Source organism: Coturnix japonica, chromosome 1 (genome assembly GCF_001577835.2).
Source record: "Coturnix japonica isolate 7356 chromosome 1, Coturnix japonica 2.1, whole genome shotgun sequence".
Lineage (NCBI taxonomy): Eukaryota > Metazoa > Chordata > Aves > Galliformes > Phasianidae > Coturnix > Coturnix japonica.
Genome location: NC_029516.1, coordinates 106391553 through 106416481, shown reverse-complemented (window position 1 = coordinate 106416481; position 24929 = coordinate 106391553). Strand labels below are relative to the sequence as shown.

At 37.8% G+C, this 24929-nt stretch overlaps 1 protein-coding gene across 6 annotated transcripts in view; it reads right to left on the bottom strand.

Moving 5' to 3' along the window:
- Positions 1-24929, bottom strand: part of CNKSR2 (connector enhancer of kinase suppressor of Ras 2) — a 196942-nt gene that overhangs the window by 159327 nt on the left and 12686 nt on the right. For all 6 annotated transcript variants that reach the window (XM_015885338.2, XM_015885357.2, XM_015885347.2 and 3 more), the window contains exon 2: positions 4275-4438. In XM_015885338.2, coding sequence (XP_015740824.1) covers positions 4275-4438 — 164 coding nt within the window. The remainder of the gene's footprint in view (positions 1-4274; positions 4439-24929) is intronic.

Here is a 24929-nt window from a genome sequence, read left to right as displayed (position 1 = left end):
ATTCTTATGAGGAATTGAATCATTCGGGGGTGAAGTAGATCTATTTTTTACAGTAATTTGCATATTAACATTTTGTATTAGTGTTAAATGACAAGTAATATCATGTTGTTAGCACACCCCAACATATTCTCTGCCAAGTAATATTGCTATTTCATATGCTTCAATCTTTTATCTTTACAGACTGAAATATCATGTGTGTAATAACTTCCTGTGAAGTCACGACAGATGTAAGTAAACAGTATGAAATGGGAACTAAAATCAATATTCTATATAAAGCAAAAACATGTTGTTTTTCTTTTAAAAAAGAATACCTTATACATAAATTCACGTTTTCTGAAAAAAACATTTTGCAGACTCACAGGACTTTACTAATTTCTTCTGTTTAAAAAACAATTCAGATCATTCAGAAGTCATTTGTGAAGTTTTCTAAATACACTTTTCTTCACAAGATATTTAACATATTAGGTCTCATTTTTTAAAATATTTGACAATGTTTATAATCAAATGAAACTGTTTTCATCTTCTTCATCAACCAAAACCACAGGAAATATACCATAATACCTAATTCATTGCTATTTCTCCTGCATCTTTACATCTGGATACGGAGGTTCTTAGTTTACAAAGTTCTGAGATGTCTATTTATTTATTTATTGAGAATTTGTCACAGTGAACAAACACGCACATCCGCATCAAACAGGAATCTGTCGGTGTCACCCACATGGTCTGGATTTCATGTCCCAGACTGAACAAAAAGGGAGGGAGAAGATACATGTCTTGCTAGAAGTAGAACAATCCTGAAGGTGCAGCTCTATCATGACATTTACTCAAGGTCTGACCCAAAACCATGTAACTAATTCCTACCAATGAAATACCATCATAGACCTCCTTCTTGCAGAGCACGTTTCATTCATCTCACCCTTTCTGACATTCACTTTCTATTAAATTTTAAAAAAAAAAAAAAAGAAAAAAAAGAAAAAAAAACACATGCAAAAGCAAGATAATCTATAGGAGAGTGCAAATATACAAAATACATTAGTCAATTAGTCACATGCTGAGAAAGCATGCAAAATGCACATCCCCACTATTATTAGCAAGTGAGATCTATAACAGCAGTAGCAGCTGGGCTATGTCTTTCTCTCCCCTTTTCTGTAGCATCGCAGGAGCAGAAAACCTGTGTAATCTCACCCCCAGGATACTTGCTCTCTTGTTAACAGCACAGCATGGCAATTGTCAGCCAAGACAGACTCAAGTGAGACACAGGCCACCACTTGTTCTGCAATCAACTAGCAAACACTGGAGGATCCATTTGTTACAAATGCTCATGACAGGATGGGAATACTGAGAGAGACCACAGCTACCTACCACCTTTTGTCAAAAAAGAATATCTTTTAAATAATGCTACCAAACACAATCACACATAATTAGTGACAGGATGAGAGGGAACGGCCTCAAAATGTGCCAGTGAAGGTTCAGGTTGGATAATAGGAATAACTTCTATGAAAGAGAGGTCAGGCACTGGAATGGGCTGCCCAAGGAGATGGTAGAGTCATCATCCCTTGAGGTGTTCAAAAAACATTCAGATGCAGCATAAAGGGATGTGGTTTAGAAGGGGAAATATTGGTGGTAGATAGGCAGTTGGGCTAGATGATCTTGGAGGTATTTTCCAAACATGGTTCTATGATAAGTGTCTCCCAGTTATTACCATGGCCAACAGTTTGTCTTTTTAGTACTGTTCCACAGCCTCTCTGGGACAAGTAAGACCCATGCACACACCAAACATACTTGTTTATGTCCTTCAGAATCTGGTTTCCTCAAGGAACATTGCCCCATAAACTGCAAACAAGCATCATAAGCAACCAGTCTTGCCAAAACCACAGCTATAAAGCAGAAATTGTCAGAGGAAATCTTGCCCATAAAACTCCTTGGAGAAGGACAGGAAGGCTACATCTCCTAAAGCACATCAGCTGACACAGAAGCTTTCCACACCGATGGTTCCTCTGTCTTAAAAACCTCTCCCCATAGTGTGGGAGCAGGAATGACTGGTGGGAAGGGTTGTTCTGTCCTCCTCAATTGTTCTCAGTGCAAAAACAAAATAAAGCAAACAAACAACACCTCTTATGGGTGTTCACTCACCAACTCAGAGAATGGGGAAGAGAATCTGAAGCTGCAATCTGTTTGGACGTGATTAGTACAAAATTGGAGATTATGCTTGCAAGGCAAAATTAATATTACTGTTTCCATACCATCGTACTACTGATCATTTCCAACATCCAATTAGATCTTAATTCGCTTGGACTGAATACCTGTGCCTCATGCCAAATTCTAGTTCAAATCCTCTGTTAAACTCCAGTGTAGCAGGAGAAACAGACCGGCACCTTGCATTTTTAAAAAAACTAGCACAGTAACCACCTGTACAAGCAGTTGTCCTGTGCTGAAGATTTATAGGTTTAGCATTCTCATAAACATACAGTCCACATTAGAAGCTAATTCAGAAGAACAGGCAAGCACTAACCAGGACAGATACTTATTGATGTAATAAAAAAAGAGAGCCTGCAAGTATAGGACCAGGATAACCAAAAGGATTGTCTCTGAATTAAATTTCCTAAGAGGTTTATCTGATTGGTGAACAATAAATTTAAATTAAGTCCACTAAAATCAATATAACAATCGCATTTTCTGTCCCTGAGGAGCCATCAGCAGCCAATTGTGAGACTGCAAAAGCCTCCACTTAAATTAGAAGTTTAAATCTGAATGCTTGCTATTGTGTTTCAGTGATAAAGTTTCTTTTTAAAACCAACTCAGAAAAGCAGACAATGCTACATGCCACAAGGACCAAGAAAGTAGAGACTTATTGCACAAATTTAGGATGCATTGCAAGCTTTCACTAAAAATGCCTTATTTTATGCACAGTTTAGTTCTATATATTATTAGCTAAGATAAGGGAGCTACAAATACAAGATGTGTCTGTTTTTCTAAAGATAACATCTGTAATTATGTACCCGGGAGGAAAAAGGAAATTTCAGCTAATAAACAAGGTTCATTCTGTGAAAATAGGTTACATTTGAAAGAATCACGATCTGTCTCCCTTGGAAAGAATTGTCCTCAGTGTTCACCCTACCTTAGATTTTGTCTCAGTTAATTAAGGTATTTACTTTCTTGTTTCCCTTTGCACTGTCTGTACTTTGTGACAAACTCTGTCTCCTTGTATGCCCAATTTTTTTTTTTTTAATTTATTTTTTAGGATCACAACTTTTCCTTCATTTAAAAAGTGGTGGAGTTAACATCACAATGAGCTACTTCAGACCATAATACTCTAAAGAAGAAAATCTAAATCCTGTAATGGAAGGCTTTTTCCCACTTCTTTACTTCACTTTTTACATTTTTGTTTTTTTTTTATTTTCACTCTCTTCTTTACACCTCACAGATGCTATGTGATATTCAGAAAAGCTGCTGCGCACTAAGAAATCACAAGCCCTTCTGAGGAGCCTTTCAGTGTATCATCTTTGATTTCCTCTACAAAGATTCAAGATTCAGCTTTCTTAAAGCTGATGCTGAAGCTTGGAAAAGTAGTCCACATTAGAAACTGCAGAACTCCACTTTAGGCAGTCAAGTACATCTTAGCAGAGCTGTTCACAATCCTTTCTACAGCTACAAATGCAGACAGTGCACCCAATCTTTACAATCTCATAGAAGTTCATGAGAACAGTGAAGTTAGCACAGAGAGCATTATCAAAATCCCTCTGCATTGGAGATTTATGTATTATTTACACTTTTTTTTTTTTTTTTTTTTTTTAACACTCCAGTATTTCATCCTTTCTACTGTGAAATACAAGCAGCTCAAATAATCATCTAAAAACATAATTTGCTATACTCTGAGGGACTGCATGAGAGATCAGTGAAAAATGACATGTTGTTGTTTTTTTTTATTTTAAAGGGCAACTAGCACTCATTTACTACATTCTAATTTCTCTGATTCTAACTATTTTACTTTCCAAAACAAACACAGTCTAATCTTGTCGTGATTTTAGGTAGGCTTTTTTTTTTTTTTTCCTACCAACAAAGAAATAGAAGTCTTAAACCCCTGACGCAGATTTATTTAACAAGCACTATCCTAGCAGTAGATGATCTAATTTATCTTGACTCTGGTTTAAAATGTTAAATCATTCATACATTGAACACAGTTCATTCTTGAACTGTTTAGATGCTTTTTAGAACTAGAAATTTGAATACACGAACAATACTCATTCCCTCCCCTTTTGCCCCAAGAAGTTTACCAGTGCACAGAGCAAGTCCACTGCTTCCAAAATAAGTTCCTGATGGCCAATTCGTGTGACTCCAAGATCTTCCAGTTCTTGGTGAGTAATACGTAGTAACTGGTCACCACTAATCTTTTCTCTCTCAAAATTCTTAATATATTGCTGCAAGCAATCATCAAGACCTGCAGAAACAGGATGGAAGAAGCAAAGAGAAAAGTTAACAATATTCTATACTGACACAGGAGATAATGAATAAATAAATACATACAGAGAGTATTTGTTCTATATTTAAAAATAAATATATAAACATAATTTATATTACAATCATGGTAAACCATAACGTATAAGTTTTGGAGAGCTATGGCAGCCATGCCTTCTCTATCTCTGGGCAATACCAACTACTCTTGAAACCTAAACATAGCCCTGAATTCTTACCATATACTGTGTTAATGATCACGCATCTGAAGCCTCTAGTAACAGATATATTAGCAATTATATTAGCCTCTATTTCATCAGAGAGGGGAGTAGAAAAGAGGGAACAAGGGAAAAGAGGAAGTCTTATGGCCTTCTCTGAGTGCTGTATGTACACTATTATATTAGTTATCAGAGTATTGTAGGAGTCTGGCAACAAGGGAAAGCATTGGTGCCAAAACAAACTCTAAGAAGCAATGAGAGGTTGAATACATTTAACACAATACATCAAGAACATTCATGTCTCTTATACTCTCTCCCAGCACACTTCTGCCATGGCAGGTGACATGATGGAGGGGCACTACTGGAGATGCCATCCCCCAGTGACTTGTCTTTTCATGGGTCTCCTGGCTACAGTACTCCATGAGCCCATGCACAAAACAGCAGAATCACATCAGAGCATATCTTATGCTACAAGATCGTTCATACTCTGCTGGTGTCCTTATGTACAGGATCAGGTTCTGCTCTGGGACCACCCCAACTGTAGCTGTTCAGTTTTCATGCCAATCCAACAAAGTTTTGCCCAACTACATGTTTTTGCCTAGAGCAAAGAGCATTGCTGAGCATGAGGTAATTCAGAGATCTCTTCCAAATCAATCTTTGCCTCAGAGCCCTGCCTAGGAAAGCTCTGCAGCGCTGTTTGCTCTCCATGCAAAGGGAATAAGAAAGACTTTTTTTTGGGGGGGGGGGGCATATAAACTTTGCAACAAATAGAATATCTCCTAGTGGATGAATAGAATTGCTACAGAATATCCCCTAGTGGATGAATAGAATTGCTACTACGTAGCAGGAATTGGCAAAGTTTTGAACAAACTGACTTAGCCTTATCTTCAGATATGTCCACCTTTCTGATAGTTGCCTACAAACAACAGGCAGCACATCTCTCCCTGATGATGAAAAGGCATCTGCTCTTTAGGTTGTAAGGCAGTGAGAACACTTTTACTTGCTAATCAATATGTCAGAAAACTCTGACTGTTGAGGAGGAAACCAAGCATATAGCATAAATCTTATATAGAATTTTCTCTTTCACCCCACTCAGGGTGCAGCCACACCTACTGCAGTCTCATACAAGGAGCACACACACGATACCATCATCTTGAAGTGTACGACACAAGCCTCCTTGATTTATCCATATTTGTACCTGTTTTGTTCAAAAGATTTGGGAAATGAACTGCATGAACCTCATTACATGCACTGTCTCACGTACAGTGACGTTTATTTTTTGAAAGAAATTGAATATACTTGATGATACATAAAATGCTTCATCTAAAATGTATTAAAATAGACTGTAGATGTGCTTTTGCTAAATGACTAAAAAAAGACAGCAGTAAGTACCTCTGATATTCCTGTACTTAAGTCCCACACTGCTTACATAGATTGCTGAATGAGAATAATAAAATTAAAATGTTCAACGTCATCAGGTATCAAAAATAAAATAATAATAATTCCCAACATAAGAATCTAGTAACACAAATCCACAATAAGACATGACAGATGCACTTGGTAAACACTTAATAAAAGTTAATTCTAAATAAAGCTAAAACTCTTCCTCCTGCTGCTATATGTGTATTTTTATCATTCAGTTGCAATACAGACAGATGCATATAGTTGGTGTAAGATAAGAAAAAATTAAAGAAAACAAAAATATTACTGACAATTGCTTGACTCACCGATTTCGTAAAATACAGACCCAGGAAAAAACAAAATAATCTAACTGCAGATTACATGACATTTTCAGAATAGCTTGCCGCAGTTACTTCCCCTCACTTCCTAAACAGTGTATCTTTTTTTTTTTTTTTTTTTAAAGTCATTTATTTCTATTTTCTCTTTCTTAATCAAGGAAAAGCAATTTTTTTCCATAAACAAAACCATGCACCAATAGGAGACACTAATAATGCAAAAGGGCAGTCAGCACTCCGCATTCACACCTTTCAACCCCCAAAGGCATGATAACAGCCTTATTTGCCAGCAGACTGCAGGGATTGAGCGTTCCTGGCGTACAAGGCCATTTAAGTTGGGACAGAACAAGATGTAACAGAGAACACCAAGTGCCTGGGGTCCATGGAGACACCCTAGAAGCCAGCAGGGAAAGTACAGCTTTCTTTAGTGCAGCCTGTCTTTTGCAGCACTGATGTAACTGCACACAACCAGTCTCAACGTAACAGGAATTGTTCTGTGATGACGAGAACTGGGGAATGGTCTCATATCCAACATTCCCCTCTCCTTCCAAATAACCCCAGGATTCTCTGAGTATATGTAAAGGTGCAGGCGTTCCATTAGTGTAAAATTGTATGATGGTACTTCTCTACCTTTTAGGCCTGCTCTTCAAAGGAAACACTACTGTCTAAATTGTTGGGCTTGGATTTTGACAGAGACCACAAGTCTCATGCTTCAGAAACATCACACATTTCCCAGAAGGCAAACTCCTCCATGGTATCTCTCAGAGCTTACCATCCGGGAGCCTGGCACTGCTTCTAGATTCCTCTGCATTCATAGCCAGATGGGGGTCCGGAAACAGAAGATGACCTTGGAGGCTTTTTCCAACCTTGTTGACTCCATGATTCTATACACTGCACTCTCTTTCAGACAGAATACCACTGAGGGGCTGTGTTTGCACATGTACTGTTCTCTGCATTAACAGAGAAAGGAGTAATACTCTTCACTGAGTTTAAAGCATGCTATATCCAATGTGACTAAACAAATAAGAGAGAGAGAATTTCTCCAGAAAAAAAAAATTCTCTTGCAAGCAGAGCACACCATATCTATATATTTTCTCTACTCTGTCACTGAGTTCTGCCTTCTGTGAGCCAAGCTGGGAGTTCATCAAATCATTAACAGTTTTTAATGGCTCACTGATGCGAAATCAGACAGATTTCTATGAAGTGAATTCCCATTATTACAGTGGCACAGTAGAAACTGATCGGGAAATGTTTAATTTCATTTTCCTATTCATACAATTTTCTGGAAAAAGATTGCAAGATGCAGTGCTACTCTCAGGGGAAATCTTCTATGCTTGCAGCCTTCTAACTAATAACACAATCACACACTCCATGATCTTTCTGAGGTATTATCTTCTTTTCATGCAGGTAAAGAGTTATCCTTTGAAGCAAGAAAAATCAACTACAACCATGTAGCTCAGAGCCAGAAAAGGTTATGCACACCTGTGGTAAATCGGAGGTATTTCATTGAAGGGTCACTTACATCTCCCAGTTCTGATCCTACCATCTGCTCCTTTTCAAGAAGTTCAATTTCCCTCTCTTCTCTCTGGGGATGCTTCTGTAAGAATTGAGCTATTTGCTAGGCTCTTAAAAGAATGCAGGGCAAGTACACTGCCTATCTAAGACATGGATTATATGTATGTAAGCACACTGATAGTCCATCACAGCTATAGCTAAGGCATGAACTTGTTTCTTCGGAAAATTCAATCCAAAGTAAATTATTAACTATGCATGCCAATGTCTCTTTAAGACATCACCACACCCCTAAACAAATATTAGAAAATAAGTCTAAAAAACTTTTTCCATAACTAGATCTACTATCAGATTTCTAATCAGCTGCTCAGCAGCTATAAGAGAAGATGCAGCTCTAAATATAGTGACAACTAGATAGAAAATCATTCCCCAGATTGGTGGTAAATTAATTTTTTTCTTTAGGTTTTTTCCCTTTAGGTTTTTTAGGAGAACTACAATGAAACTGACAGAGCTTGTATACTTATTAATCTTTTTTCCACCCTGGAGTTAAGGAAACATTATGGACACTGCAGGTGTAACTGTCATACCTGAAACTTTGAGAGGGAACTATATTTTTATGCTTCCTTGGTAAATCAGAATGAGGATGTAAATTAACACCTTCCCTTAGTATGTCCTTGTTCTCTAAACCCAGCAGTTACTGAAGAGCAATAACATACAGAAAATACATGGAATAATTTTGCAGGGGAAAGGAAGACATTCTGCTTTCTTAAAAAATAAGTGAACATTTGGGGATTTTCTTCTCTGTAACATAAATCAAACTAATCCATCTTTTAGTCTGAAGGGTAAGACTATGCCCTACATGAACTCTGTCAGTTTTACACCTTAACAAATTCAGGCAATGGACTATAGGACAGAATTTAACAAGCCATCTTAAAGAAAGTTTAAGCTAGAATTTAACATAAGCTGGGAATTTGTGTAGCAACAAGCAATACCATTTCAGATGATAAACTACTATTACAGCATTCTTATCTGAACTAGCATGATGGAAGGAAAAATCAGTTGCTTTCTCTCCTCTCAACCAGTAAATCCGCATTAAATTTAAATCAACTATACCTACGGACTGACCACTGTAGAAACTGCACATGGGTCCACTTACATCAACACACCATTTTGTGAATTTAAATGTCCAGATGAGTATTTGATAAGTTAAAGCACCGTGCTATGATTCACACATTTACTTTATTAATACAAAGCTGGTAGGATACTAACCTATTTAGTCTCATTATAAAAAAGCAGCTTTCTTTCCACCAAAGAGTAAGACAAGCAAACAAGTAACCTCTCTGTACTTAATGCAGTTCAAGCAGACAGCTGTTTCTGGAAATGGCCAGCAACACAGAATCAGCAGTTCCCATTTGGGATATGCACTCAGACATCCCCTGTCAGTGAACTAGAATGTGAGGGAAGTGATAAAAAAGGGAAGACTTCACCACAATCTGTTCTTGGGAGATGTACATCTGGAAATTCCCCACATCTTCTAGCCACCATAAGCATGACCAACCTGCCACTCCCCTCCTTAGAGGCAAAAAAATTACGTTCTGCTGTCCCAAGGGATGCTTTGCGATCTGCAGCACATCCTGGGCATTGTAAGTGACAAACAGATGTCACAGGTCTCAGAGCCAGATGACTGACTTAAGTTCAGTAGATGGCAAATGCCTACTTATGATGGGATGGCAGCAAAAATTAATGCCCAGTCCCATAGGAACATTGTCAGATAAGAACTGGGAAGCCAAGGAGCATCTGCAAAGGTGCTGAGTAGAAATCCAGTCTGGGGTAAGAAGCACTGTCCATAGTCAGTTCTAATTCCATAATTAAAAACCAAGTCCTGTGCTAGTAATCTACCTCTGAAACATCTGCTGTTTCTGTGCCTAATACAGAATACACTCTTATTTCTCAATCAGGAGCTTTCACAAGAACTGGAAAAATATTCATTATATGAGAGTGTTGGCAATAATCTGCTTTTTTTTTTTTGTCATCAAAAAATTGCAGACACATTAAGACTGAGCAGATCATACCTGGTTCATCAATAGCTCCACTTTACAAAGCCTTGCACCAATTTTTAAAAGGATTTTCTTAAGAAAACTAAGTAGAGAAGGATGAAATATAGACTAACTACCAACATGATTTAAAGATATACAAGACCAAGCATTTGTCAATGTTTAGAAGATAAGATTTTCAGCAAAACAAGTCCTTGCTGTTATACTATTTAGAATCAAGGCTTATTATGAAAGTTGGGCTTGTTAATGGTGTGAATACTATCCAGTGTTGTGTTTAGCTGTTGATAAACGTCATTATTCATATTTCTCTGAGCACTTTTTGTTACCATTATGCCCATCTGTATACCAAACCCAAATCTTCACATAACACATGAGTTTTGCTAAGTATTTGAAATCTTAAAACACAAACAATACTGCAACATCCAATGCAGAGCTACATTTCTTTGAAATTCAAGAATTAGTATCCCTGATTATCAATATTGTTCTCAGTGTAAGAGGTTATAATTATTGTTATATTTAGGACTCTTATTATTGGATTACAACAACTACATTGTACAACTCCAGCTGTGGCCTTTGCACAGCAAAATAGCTGAAGTGCGCTGAAAAGTTAGTGTGGTTGATAACAGCAGTGGAAATCTCTTTGCTAGTGGAAGGGAGGAGAGCTTGCCAAACAGCCCACGGCATCATTAAAAATCAGGAATCCCTCAAATGAAGCTAATCAAAGGAAAGCACGCACTGCTCCTGATAAACACTACATCCAGGCACAGGGGCATAGGGCAGGCACAATGGGGATGGTAGAAAGCATGCATTCATCCTCATAATTGAATGTATAAAATGAAAGCTTTTAAATTCAGACTTAGAAGTTCAGCACAATTTGGGAGACATCAAGGGATAAACTAGAAACATCTGAACAGTAACGGCTTTTTCTTTTTTTCTTTTCCTCTTTTTTTTTTTTTTTTCTTTAATGAAGGAGTCCCTCTCGTATTCAGAACAAAAAGACTGAGAACAGGAAAGTTGTTTCTTTTAATACTGTGCAGTTCCCAAACCATAAATTGTCTAACAAGTCACCCAATTATTATCAATATTGCATAACTAGAAAGACTGAATAAAAATCCAACAGAAAATTTAAAAGAGGGAATACCCTTATCATCTCAAATTTTATCGTACATTAATTTATGCCCTATTCATTTTTGAAACAGCTTAGAGGACACGGAACACACCAACAAAATGTTGCAAAAGCAAGAGAAGAAAGTGACATTGCCACTTTGAACACAAAGATGAATAAATTTTTATGATACAGAAGAATCCAGCCAGTCTGGTCATATTCAGGATCCCATGATGACAGACTCTGGACAAACTAATATGCAAGGAGATACTCTCCACAAGATTCAAGCTGGCTAGCCAAGAAAGGCAGATCCCTGCTGAATTGCTAGCTTAACTTCTACTTCATTTCACTTTGCAGTCTCACATGATCTCTCTCCTTCCATTACTTCATGTATACTCCAGATTGCAGATCACCTCAAAAAGAAAAGCCTTTGGGATCCAATCAATCCTTAACCTCTTCCCTCAAAGTACCACATTTCTATACCAATTACCAGAAGCAAACTAGCTGCAGCGTGTTCTATCTCAACATACAGGCTGTTTTCAATTAGCACTACAAAATTACGTTTCTAAGTACCACTCACTAAAATGTATTACATCTATTTGTGTTTCATCAGAAATCTGTTTTACTTTCAAATGTTCCCATTTTTCCTCATGGCTCCTTGTACATCTGCCTGCATCTCTACCCCTTCAGGGATTTCATGTTTTCTAAGAGACTGCTACAATATATCAGACTACAAGGAAAGATTTCATTGCTAATTGGTTTCACCTAAAATATAAAGCAATTTATGAGAGTACAGATTTTTTCCTCATGTTCTTCTCACCTGTAAGCCTTCTAGAGACTTAAATTTGTATTGGTGCAGAAAAAGTTTACAGAGAGACGAATTGTTGATCCAACATCAGCATATGGCTTTATGACTCCTATAGCATGTCTCCAAGGATGCAGAGAACACTAGTGATGTTCAAACATGCTGCAAAAAGCACTGCCTGAATCAAGCCCAGCACCAATGGGACAGTGCTAGAGCAAGAGAAAGCAAGCAAGGGCCCAATTTCCCTTGTGAGCCCTACACTCTATACTTGGCCGTATGCCCACTGACACACAGCACTTGCCCAGTGCAAAGTCCTGCACCGTGCAACAGTGATAAACCAAGAGATGATTGCAAGCACTGAAATGCAACCACTGTACTCCCAGAGGTTGGGGGGCTTTGTCTAAATAAATGTGGTGTTGGCTTCTCCAGCAGCTAGAAGGAACAAGGAGGCTGAAACTCCCTCAGGACTTGAGATAGAATAGTCCAATTTTCTGTAGTTTTCCATCATCTTCCATGATTATTTGCAGCTGTACCTCATAGGAGTAAAGGAAGCGTGAAGCTGTCAAGTGTCCCAGCTTACAGAAGGCAGGCAAGAAAGTTTCCCCAAACTCTGAGTGAACTCCCGCTCACTCTCCTGTATCGCAATGCCCATGCAATTCCCAGGCTCAAAGCCTTTTTGAACAGAAGTCTGCACAATCCGGCACAGTCTGAGATTTGGGATGCTTTTTGGGCTGTGGGCAGAAAAAAGCTGTACATCCCCCTCCACATGACAAAGAAACATCTGTAACTTAAAACTGCTGGTCAAATACTGTGATGTGTAGGAGGGCCTTCAGGATGAAAGGGAAAGCTATACTGCTAATATTCATCTCTTCCTTACAGCAGTACTTAGATGCCTCAGTAACCAACCTACAGCTGTGCAAAACATAAATGAATCATATATTAAAGGGAAAAAACAAGTATAATGTGTAAGACAGTGAAAAGATGTTTATGTAAGCCGAGCACACCCCTGACATTAACCAAGTAAATAAATAAGTACTGGTTGTTCTTTCAAATGCCTTCACATGTTTTCATTTTCACAGAGCACTCTGGAGCAGCCACATTAAACGCACTGTTGTTGTCACAAGAAGGGCACTCCTTCCTCTCTCACATGGGCTAATATATGCTATTACACAAAATAGTCAAATAAGCTCTGTCACAGCCTTTAATAAAGTTCTTCTCAATGAAAGCCAGCTCTGCTGCCAAGAATTTGTTAAGCTAAAATACATATTTCTTGGAGCAAGCTGGAACATCGTGTTCCTGAAGAAACAACACAACAGTTGTCAAAACTATAGTCTAAGTATTATGCACTGCTTCACACTAAGGCAAAAATCAGCTAATAGTTCAGATAAACCTTCAAGATTTATATGGTGATGCCATCACACATGGTCTATGGATTTCATGAGTCCCAGCAGTTTAGTTAAAGCAAAGCAATTCATTTCAAAACACAAGCAATTCCTAGGTCATACTCCAATGACACTCAGCCTCTCTGCAGAGCAGTAGCAGACAAGATAGTAGCCTTGACTGGGAATGTCTACACGACAACTTCCACCTATGCTCCAAGTTGTTCTTCCTACCCCCCCATGCAATCTTCCTTATATCATCTACAAGACCATCTAGTGTACACAGGTTCTGTCCACTTACTCCCACCAAAAATTCAGAACTGAGAAGGAACCCTGAGGAGGTTACCCTCTGCCGGACAGAACATGTACAAATAACTTTACAAACAGCCCTACAATTTCATTACAGCTATGCACAGATCCCACCTATGTTAATAAGTCAAAAACATTACAGTTTTCAGCTTCTTGTCTAAAACAACCTACTCCAAACTCTGTTCAAAGTAGAAAGCCTGTATAAAGTAGATGCATGTATGACTTCAAATGCATGTTCTTCCCAACTCTCTTTCTCTCATTAAAAGAGAATAACATACATCATAATGTAAAATTTATAATACAAATTGAAAACATAAATTGGGAGTGCTTCTTACATGACTGGGTGACAGGAAAATACGTTTGTTAGTTTCCTACTTTCTTTGGCAATACACTGCCTAAAATAATGTCATCAGCTTTGCATAACGTGTAATTACATTTAAAAAAATTAAAAATCTCTTGAACTGACATCTTACAGTTTCACTAGTTTCTCATTTTGCATAATCACTTGCTCATATAATTTATCCATATGAGCAAAAAGCAGTAAGCAGGAATTAAAGCCTTCAAAGACTGAACTAATCTACAGCGACATGTTACTGTCTCTTAAGTCTCATCAATGTTATATCCTCAGGAAAAAGAGATGAGCACACACACATAGAAAGTAATGCGTGCATACATCACACAAAATTAATATATTTTTTTCCCCAACTACTAACTGCACAGCTCTAAATCAATGACATGAAACCTGTGTCCCTGAAGCTCTTTGCAAAGACAGGATGACGTATTTCATCAAACATTAGTGTTATGCACTATATACATTAGTGCAAAATGCTGCAGTTTAGTGCTACTAATATTTTCTAATGCATTTTGCACACTCATTTACTTAACAAATGTGGAGATTAAGATAAAGAAAACCTGTAATTCCCACATGAAATTTGGGCAGGAATATTGAGAACCATTGAAGTATAGGAGGATGCACACCACTCTCAGCCTTCCAGGTAATTAATGCAGAAAGAGGCCAGAGACATCACAGAAAACGAGTCATCAGCAACAGCTCTCAGATCTTTGCTAGTAGGGAGCCATCCAGAAAGCAGCACAGGACAAAGAGATGCCCTCATGCATTTTCTTAGCCATACTTACAAACAGCTTGGCACCAAATCATATAGAAGGCATGGCAAAATAAACTGGACAGGTTTAGAGAAGCAGCAGATTCACACAAGCTAATACATCATGACCTTATATGAGATAAAGGGGAAAAACAAACAAAAAAACAAAAACAACCACAGCCAACATTAAAGATTTAACCACCGAATTCATTCTAACCTTGAGTTTCCTTTGAATGATCATCATCCTTTATTCTGCAACATCCCTGAATGGTAGAACTAAACACAGCCAACCACAGTATGCATCTTGGGCTTGTTGTGCATTTCCTGCCCAACTAAGCATTGTAAATATAAACAGCACTTATATTATAAACTGCTTGAAAGAGTACTCAGTAAAAAACTACTAAGTATTCTTTTAATACCTGACGTGGACCCAAATAAAAGCTAGAAAAACAAACAAACAAACAAGCCAACAAGAAACAAGAAATCTGAACTTTCAGCCTGCATAGCTTAAAATAATTTGTTATATATTTTTATTACTTTAAAAACAAAAAACTTTGCAAGATCTTCCTTGTTCCATATGCACTCTTAAAAGCATGTCTGCAACACAGATTTAGATTCCACTTCAAGTAGTCATAAAAGCTGAATAAATTAATAGCTTGTTGTCCATAGTAATTCTGTTTAACTTTGCATGCCTTCCTCTTCATCACTGAAGAGTGAAGGAAACAATCGTCCTTGTTGCCAACCACAAAATTCTTTGGTCGCACTAAAAAAACATCTTTCTGAACTTCAGTAAGACTTAAAGGGTGATGTTTTTGAGAAGAAGAGAACTTACTTCATTTGAGTTTATTTATTTCCAAGCACTACTTCTAAGGTATAAAATGCACCACTTGATCATTATTTCCAAATGCCAACAGGTTAGACATATATGTATTAGAACATAGATATGTTCTAATCTTGCACTGCATCACATGCATCCCTGTGCTCACATACAGAAATGATAGATGGGGGTCTGGAAAATCTAATGTCTGTCAAAATATAGCGTCAGTCCTTTTCTTGTGAGGGAATCTTCTCTGATGAAGTCCCTTTGGGAGTTGGTGTTCTGTGTAATAGCCAGCTTCATGACTGTAGTAGGAAAAAAAGTGAAAAATGGAAAAGGCTTCTCAAACTTTTAATATGAATATTTTCACATTAATATCCTGCCAAATCATTGGTGCTTCTTTGAAAACAGAAATAACAGTTTGACAATTTAGGACACACAAACTTCTCAAACAATACGATAGGGCAAAAATTACAGACAGAAGAAGCTTCTCTAGGCTGGAGGAATTTTGCAATACACTGACACCAGCACTTCATCCTACGACCAGACGATAGGATTTCTCCCTTAAGACCACTGTCTTCTGCACAGCTGCCCCAAGCTCTTTCACCTGAAACTGCAGCAATCCAATCTGCAGCCCACTCCGCCAGGAGCAGAAGCATTGTGGTTTTCACACAGCAGCAAGAATTTACAGCTGGCAACACCTGAGCACCAGCTACTCAACATTGAACAAACAAAAGCCTGTGTGGCTCAAGATTTCCCACCACAGTACTTCACTGGTAAGTTTACAAGGCCAGTTTGCCACATAGTAATACAAAGTTACTGATTGATAAGAGAATCTTGACAACAGAACAAGACTTTCATAGGAATACTAGCCACCATCTTCAGCAGATGGGAAGGGAAATCTTGTCAGGACTTGCAGTGGAAGAATCCATCTTACTACCAAGCTAGAGTCTGTGTAAAGATCAGGTATTCTTTGTCTCTATCAAAACAACTCTTGTTTTTTCTTTTCCCATCAAGGAAGCCACCCAGAAAGTGTCCCTACATTCATCTTACTGCTGCTACCTGGAAAACCTATGACTAGCAGCAGAACTTCTAAAGCCATTCTCCAAGTATTAGGCTGGCAATATTGTAGTGCACCAGCACTAGAAAGATACTCACGACTCCAACATTTTTTTATTATTTTTAAATTAAAAAAACAAACAAACAAACAAACAAACAAACAAAAAAAAACCAACCACCATTTTCAAAGAGATTTTATTGCAACCTATTCACACTACAAACCAACCCTTGGCAGATGAGCTGTGCTTTGAATTCCAAGTGTATGATAGATCTTGTTAATTCTTTTAACCTACATTGTTCAGGTAGGGATTGATTCGTTAACGTGTGTCCCATGAAGTCTGAGCACTGCATTAACATTGGGCCCATCTTCTCTGACACAACTTGACACTCCAGTCATATGTTAAGCTCTGAAGCATCTGTTCCATAATAAACTGTTACATGCTTGCCAAGAACCTAAGCACTGCCTTTTGGATGAGTATTGCTAAGTTGCAAGCCATAATTTAATACTCATCTGACATTGATGGTGACCCAATGTTTAATGGAGCTTAATGCTCTTCTGATGCACTGATTAAATTATTGCTCAGTAGTCCGGTTTCATAATCTACAATTTGCAAGGAAGCAAGGCAGATATACACACACTGTCTCCTATCACGTCAGAGAAGCAGCACACCGACAGGGAAAGGTCCCCTAACTGAAGTTCTAGGTAAGTGCATCATTCATCAATACAAAGTTTCATCTAGATACTTGAGGCCAATTATATTATTGTGAAAAAAAAAAAAAAAAAAAAAAAAAAAACACCAAAACAAAACAATGAAGGAATTATTCCCAAGCACAAGGGGAAAATGTGGGTAAAAGCCTTGACCCACTGTGTGCAATGACTTCATAACATCCTGAGTGCTGTCCAGGAAATTCAGTGCTCTGGCCAACAGGAGTTTCTATTCATTTTCCCCTGCTAGGTTGTTTAACAGTTTGGTCCCTGCTTAGACACAGCTGTGCAAACAATCTCTCAGGGTTTGGCTTGACACTACTGAACTCCATCCCAAAATGTCTCTCCCCACCTTTTGCGCATAAGGTGAAGAAGGCTAATTTGGACACATAGGTGTTCATGAACAAGCTTAAATATGTAGACCCTAACAATTTTTAAACCATGCTAGGGAAAGAATGGAAGGAATGGTAGCAAGAAAACTAGCAGGTTTCAATTTATACCTAAGGTAGTAGTAGCAGTATCTAAGGTTGATAGCAGCAGTGCTTTCTAAGCCATTTCAAGAAGGTTTACATCCATCTTCAGGGAAAATAAATAAATAAATAAATACAAATAAAAATAAATGCATGCTGAATCCCCAGACATATTAAAACAAATATTAGCAATTAAGGAATAGCAATAAGAATGTAACTGTTTAAGAACACATTGGATGAGAACAGCTTTCTGAAACATGCGTTAAAAAATAAATAAATAAATAAATAAATAGAAATCATCTTTTATTTTCTCAGAAAGCACAACTTTCATCCCAGACAAAACAGATGAACAGCATCAGTGTAAAAGTACTTTTGCAGGACCACTTGCTACACTCACTATTATATCATTTTCATAGCTACTGGCAACCCGAAAATATAGTACTGTCAATAAAGTAACTAAGGACTAACCACGTTTCAAGCAAATGTTAAAGTGACTGCAGTACTTACACTACAGAAATAAAATAGCCAAAATCAGAAAATCCCCAGAGTAACATTTTCAAGGCATATGCAACTCAGCTGTTCAAGTTCTCAAATTTGGACCTCAGTGCTGAGACCATATATGATTTTAACTTCAAGTATGCGAACATTCTGACAGAAATTAAAGTAGCTCGCTCTAGTGCTTTGTGTATTTGTGAGTTTACATATATTCTACATGAGAAAGCTCTAATTGTACAGGAAAGCTGCAGTTACTTGTGTCCATTCACCTGTTAGTAGGCCAGGACTAGTTTCACTGATATTATGGAAACCTTAGACCTGAGTACATGCTTTACATTATCTCTCAACAGTTAACGTAACTATTTTAAAATGCTGTAAGAATAAAAGAAGTGTCAGCATTTAGAGATATTACAAAAAGTTTTCTCCTTTAAACACACAGTTTTACCCAATGCAACATATATAAACAAGTTCCAAAATAATTCTGAGATTTATACATTCATAAGGTATATTCCTTCATTTTTCTTCTTAATCCAGGAATGCTTTAATATTGGCAGAATAACTCAAATTCCATCTTTTTGGTAAATTTAATTTCATTATTTTCCCACAATATATGTTAGGGGAAAAAAAAAAAAAAAAAAATCACAACAAAACAGCACAACTGCCAGTGTTTTGAACATGCAGTAGCATGTTCAATTAAATTTCAAGGAGTTAATCTCTGACCAGAGCTTCAAAATCTAACATGCTACCCACAGGAAGTAGCTCTCAAGCCCAGCTCCTACAGTGAATACTCAACAGGCATTGAAGCTCCCAGATGTCACCCTGTGAGCTGCTTGTAATGATTTCTCAGACCTCCAGACACTTTGCCAAGGACAAATATATTTTTAGGATTCCACAAGCTGTAAAGCATACACAGTCCTTCTGCCTTTTTTTCCCCCCCTCAATAATTTTTGTTTTGTCAAGACCCAAAAATTCTATTTAGTTCCAGCAATAACCAACCTTTTTAATTTGTACCTTACTCTTCAGTTATGCCTTCCTCACTGCCTATCACCACGGTTACAGCTCAGCCAAGTCCACAGATATTATTTTCCCCCTTGCTGTATAGAAGCAGCAGCAGAATATTTCCTTCTGCAAACCCACATCTCATCACTCAGCATTCTCTAAACACTAATAAGAAAATTTACTCCATCAACATGCAGGGAAAACATAACAAGGTATCGTTTTTCTTGGTAGAATTTTCACAGTTACTTCTCGAAGAAAATGCCATCCTTCAGCATTTGTAGGAGGCAAAAGGCTGTTTTCCTACATCTCAATTTTTTCCCAGGACATTTTAAAGCAGCATCCATCCTCTGGGGCCCACTGTCCTTGCCCAAACATGTCTCAGCTTAGTCCCAACCTCATCACTGCAAGTGGGAGCAGCAACCTTAAATAAAGCACAGCAGTGACCTTTCGCTCATCCCTAATTCCCCTATGCAAACCCACTGCTGTATCCAGGCACCATTTTCCCTTCCAATATCTTGCACATGATAGGGGCACCTCACCATATTGCTTCCAGCTGGGAAGACTTTGATGTGGCCAATCCCAGCGCACATTCAGGAAGGAGTTGCAAGAAGCCAAGTCCCTTTTCTTCTTCCTTTCTCACAACATTTCACCTAAGGCACCGCCACTGACAGACCTGTCTATGTGTTTGTTGTTAGCAATGCTAGCAGAAATCCCCTCTGTCTGAATTCACTGTGAAGACTTCTCCCATCATGGCTTGGAGCAGGTCTTTGAGATTTAGAGTAGCAAAGAGAAGGATATGTATTGACTAGTAAAGTTTTACTGATATTTTCCATTCAGAGTTCCACAAAATTACCATTAAAAATGAGTGTTTGCTTTTGATCTTTTACATAATCTACGCTTTCAGAATATAGTGAAGCAAAAGTTATTTTTGATTAAATGCCCACTTTGTGCAGGGGAATAAATCTCTATTTAAGAAAAATGTCCTACAATTACAGCCCCTGGTGGAATTAGCTGTTTTATTGTTATTTGGAACATTTTAAATATCCAGCTGTGCTTCAGGATTTTGAGGAGTTCTGAGGCTGATAAATTTTCCTTACATTTATAATTGAGAGATCTCGTTTCAGTTATTCAGAAGTCTACTCCAAACAGCTTTTTAAATATCTAACCAGCACTAGGGAAGAAAAAGCAATTCCGTGAATGTGTGGATGTTATGGAACCAATACTGTGTCACAGTTTTAATATTAAATGAAGTAGAAGACCCTTAGATAATGAGAAATCATTTGCTTCAATTTAGAATCATATTACTCATCTTTGCAACAAACACTAAAAAAGCCTAAACATTTAGTGGCTGTAAGAGAATCTTCCAGACTTCAGATTGGCATTTAGGATTATTTTCTTGCTACTTCAAGATTTTAAGTATTTAAGAATATTATTTCATTGGAGCCGAAAATGTAGCTTGCTTGTGTCAGTAATCTAAACACTTAAATAACTTAAAATTAAAACAAACCAAGTAAAACATTAAAAAAGCATTTTTTTTTTACTTAATTACTATTATTTAAACAAACTTTGCACTAGCGACTATGCTAATAAGAAACATGGTGAGACATGGTGATTAAACATTTCATGTCTCTTAACAGCTAATCTTAAGTGCTAACGAGTGAAAAAAATGACAAAATAGTTGCTGTAAAGTTTCTAGCTACAATGTAAAGCAACTCATACACTTGGCTTTTTGGTTTTGTTGGAGTTGAAACCAGAGCATTGCCAGGCTGGCCACTAAAGCCCCATGTGTACAGCTTTACTTGTCACATGATGCAGGGTCATGCAAGATCTCACAGGTGCTTTAGCCTCTGCCTACACACAAGAAACCCCACTGACTGCCCTCCACACCATACGGTCCACACTTAACTACATCAGCAGCTGCCAACCTAAGAAATCTTATTAAACGTACAATATTATCCTCCCCTCCCCCCCACACACACCTTGCCTCCTTCAGAATAATCAAACTGAAAGAGGTTTATTTGTTAATGGGAGAGTTCATTGCACACTTGTTCTGAATTCTAGGCCTCTCACATGATGCGCCAGGTAATTTCACCCCTGGTGAGCACATGAATAACCCATTAATTCTGCAGGAATGCACGGGACTACTGTAAGCGATGCCTCAGCCAACATAGCCAGAATTAACCTGCTGCACATCTACTAACTGCCATCACAGGGAAATGCACAACCACACTGCCATGGCCCACAAAGAGAGCCAGGAAAGAACTTCTAGTAAAAGCATGGCAAATGCCATAAAGGATTTTTCATAATATGTTATTGTCACAAAACAAAGAAAGGGAAATTCTGCACAGTGTATCCAATACATTACATTACTTATTTTCTTTTATGTGTTAGATGGGGTCCGCTTCTTTAGCTGCCAGTCCTGACATTTCAGTATCTTCATTTCTTTTTATACATAACCAAAAAAACTTAATCTCAAACTGTATGATGACAGTATTTCAAATTTTCCTTGAGAGTATCATTAAACACCCCTGAAAACAATACTTTAAAAGCCACAAAAATTATATATATATATATACACACATATATAGAACAAGAATTTAAATATTTACTATGCTTCTATTAGAAATTAGCATTAGACTCCTTTTGAATTCATTTTAACACAGATTCACCAAACGATCTACTAGCCTTTAAAAAAAATACATTTCTACTATGATCTGACTGGTAATTTGTAACTTACTGAGCAGTATGCATTGAAATCCCATCTGCCTTTATAATAAACAGAAAGTAAACTCAGCTCCAATCCACAGTAACAGAATATATCAGTACTCTTGTCAAAACACTGTTGTTCTTCATACAGATTCAGAGAGCTTCTGAAATGGATTTTGAGGATGCAATTGTTTATTTCTCTTCAGCATAAATTTGTTTTGTAGTGTCTTGCTTATCACTGTAACAATGGTAAGCAATGTGCCAGATCAAAGCAGGCCTACAGTTTAGAGCAGACAGGAGTTTTACACCAAAGGGTTTCTGTTGCTCAAAAACATTTAATCAAACACTCTTTCTAAAATAAATGCTTGCTGTACTCTTTTCTTTCTCAAGCATTTCCTCTTTCTTTCCATGTATGACAAGCTAGACTACAAGAGCCTATGTTTTGCAGAACCCAAGACAACAGGCCCCCATCCAGCTGGTTTCCTTCATCAAGCCTCTCCTAAAACATCACATTACGAAATACAAACACTCTCTCCCATCCTGCCTTTGGTCAGAAGAATAACAGTGAAGTAGATGGCAAACTGTGATGCCTTCTACCACTTGGGCAAAAGTTTGCACAATTATCATTTTGCTACCAGATCTCTCTCTTTAAATAACTTGGGCTCTTATTAACTTCACCTTGCCTGTCATGCCACTAGGCCATGGTGGTCTTGACTCAAGGGGACCCTCTATTTGGGGGTGAAGTTGTTAACTCAAGGTCTTGTCCAGCCCCCCCTTTTGGCTAGGCAAGGGGATATTGGATTTGGTAGTTGGTTTTCATTTTTATAACTATTACATTCATAAAAAGAACCCAACTGGCTCAGCTGCAATAAATTAAATAGGAACCTAATCTGTGAGATTTTAGGCAGGTAAAAAATGCCTTTTCTCCTCCTTTCCAGCATACTCCAGAATCTACACCAACATGACTACTAAAGAATTTGTCAAGAGGCTGTTTGACATCTGGGACAAATGGTAATGGAGCTGCTAATCCTCAGTTCACTCCACAGCTTTTGGCACAATAAAAAGATAGGAGGAAAAGCAAGCAACACCTAACGAGTTTAGGAGGTTGCTGCATCTCTACAACCAATCCTAATTTCCAGCTGGGCGAAGCTCCTCAAGTCTCCAGATCTCCGATCAGCAGTGACAGGTGGTATGGCAGTCTTCAGGTCCCACCTGCACACACTCTGATCTGCACAGAAGACATCAAAGCACTGCAACAAGAAGACCACTGGAAAAACATACAAGACTTCACATAATTTGAAAGGCATGAAACAACACTGAGTGCCTAAGAAAGCTCAAACAATTCCATCTCTTCAGTGAAAAAGGCATTTTTTTTTCCTGCCTGGAAGCTTTTAAAGAGGTAGCTAGCAAAGGCATACCACGTCTTGTAATGATTTTTTAATTTAAAACACTCTCCTAAGCTTAACACATCAAACTAAATACCCTTCAACTTAGTCTTGCCATAATGCCAAGGCACTTAAACATGAAAAACAAATTGCATATTATGATGCTAAAGAAGACCAAGCATGTTTTGTGTACTAATTATTAACAAATCTTTGCATTTTCAGATGCATAAAATGCTTTACTGCCTTATTTTCTAAGCTGTACAAGCCCAGAACCAATATCAACAAGAAATGAATCTGTCAAAGAGCAAACATTTTCTGCCTACCAAGCAGGATATACAGAGAGCAATATAAGGCAGTGATTTTAATTAGCTGGGAATATAAAGCTGTTACAAGACAAATTTCTTTCATTAAAATTAAAACAAAACAAAACAAACAAGAAAAAACAACAGTCATTGAGAGGTGCTTCTACTTAGAGATCACAGACTGCATTTAACCTCCTCTTACCCCTGTAATGAGGAGGACCCACAGGACCTGCAGTACAGTGGGTGGTAAGCAGCCCCTTTACCTGCTGCTGAAACACCGCTGAAGCCACAGTGATCCAAACAACACAGAGAATACATGGGAAAAGATTTGGTTGTATAATTAATTTTTTTTTGTTGTTGTTGAGATAGGCAAGATAACAGCTTCTTACAAAAGGGTTTTTAAGGCCTTCCAGTAACAAATATGTATGTTCTGGGTGTTAGCCAAAAATGGTGCATCTAATACCAGGGTACCCATAGCAGTATGCTGCTACTTAGTATAATAGCTACTCAATTTCAGCACCAGGTGGTAGAGGTTTTGCTTGCTCCATAAGTATCCCTAAATTACTAAATAGATAAACATTTTCCTCATTACTTATTTGGTTTTGTTTTTCTTTTATTAATCTAAGCAAAACATTTTGTTACTACAGAAGGCAATTTCTCTTTCTCAGGGTAACATCTCATACAAGATCTCCCAAATCAAAGAATTTATACATGCATTTTTCAAAATGGTTTAAAAAATTAACATAAAGCAGAAAAAATATTGTGTGTGTGCACAGTACTCCCTTTTCCTCCTCTCCATGGAAATTACCCCACTTTCCCCACCACATATACGTACTCTGATATGCTGTTACCGCTTTCTACCTTTTTTGAGCTAGAGATGCATCCACAAAGAAGGGCTGTGCCATCTTCCCTTCACCCACAGGGGCCAAAGAACTCATCAAAAACACCCAAGGACAGCCCTCCTGTCCAGATCATTAGCAGAGGTTATTCTGCCTTGAGCTATGGAAAGACTTATGCACTTGAAAGATAGAAATTAGATGCCTAAATTGGAGACTACAGTCATTTAAAAAAAAAAAAAAAAAAAAAAAAAAAGTTCTTAATCTTTTAGGGTGTGTCTACACAGAGTTTTGGCAGATTAAAATAGCAAGAAGACAGACCCATCCTTGGCTCCAGGTCCTGTTCCTGCTAATGCCACCCTTGATGGTAGCCTGGGCACACCATCCCATGCATGCATGCACACCAGCCAAGATGCTCACATGCAATAGTGCTCAAGATATTTAAGAGCAGAGGGAAACATGTGATCCATGCTCTTCTTCC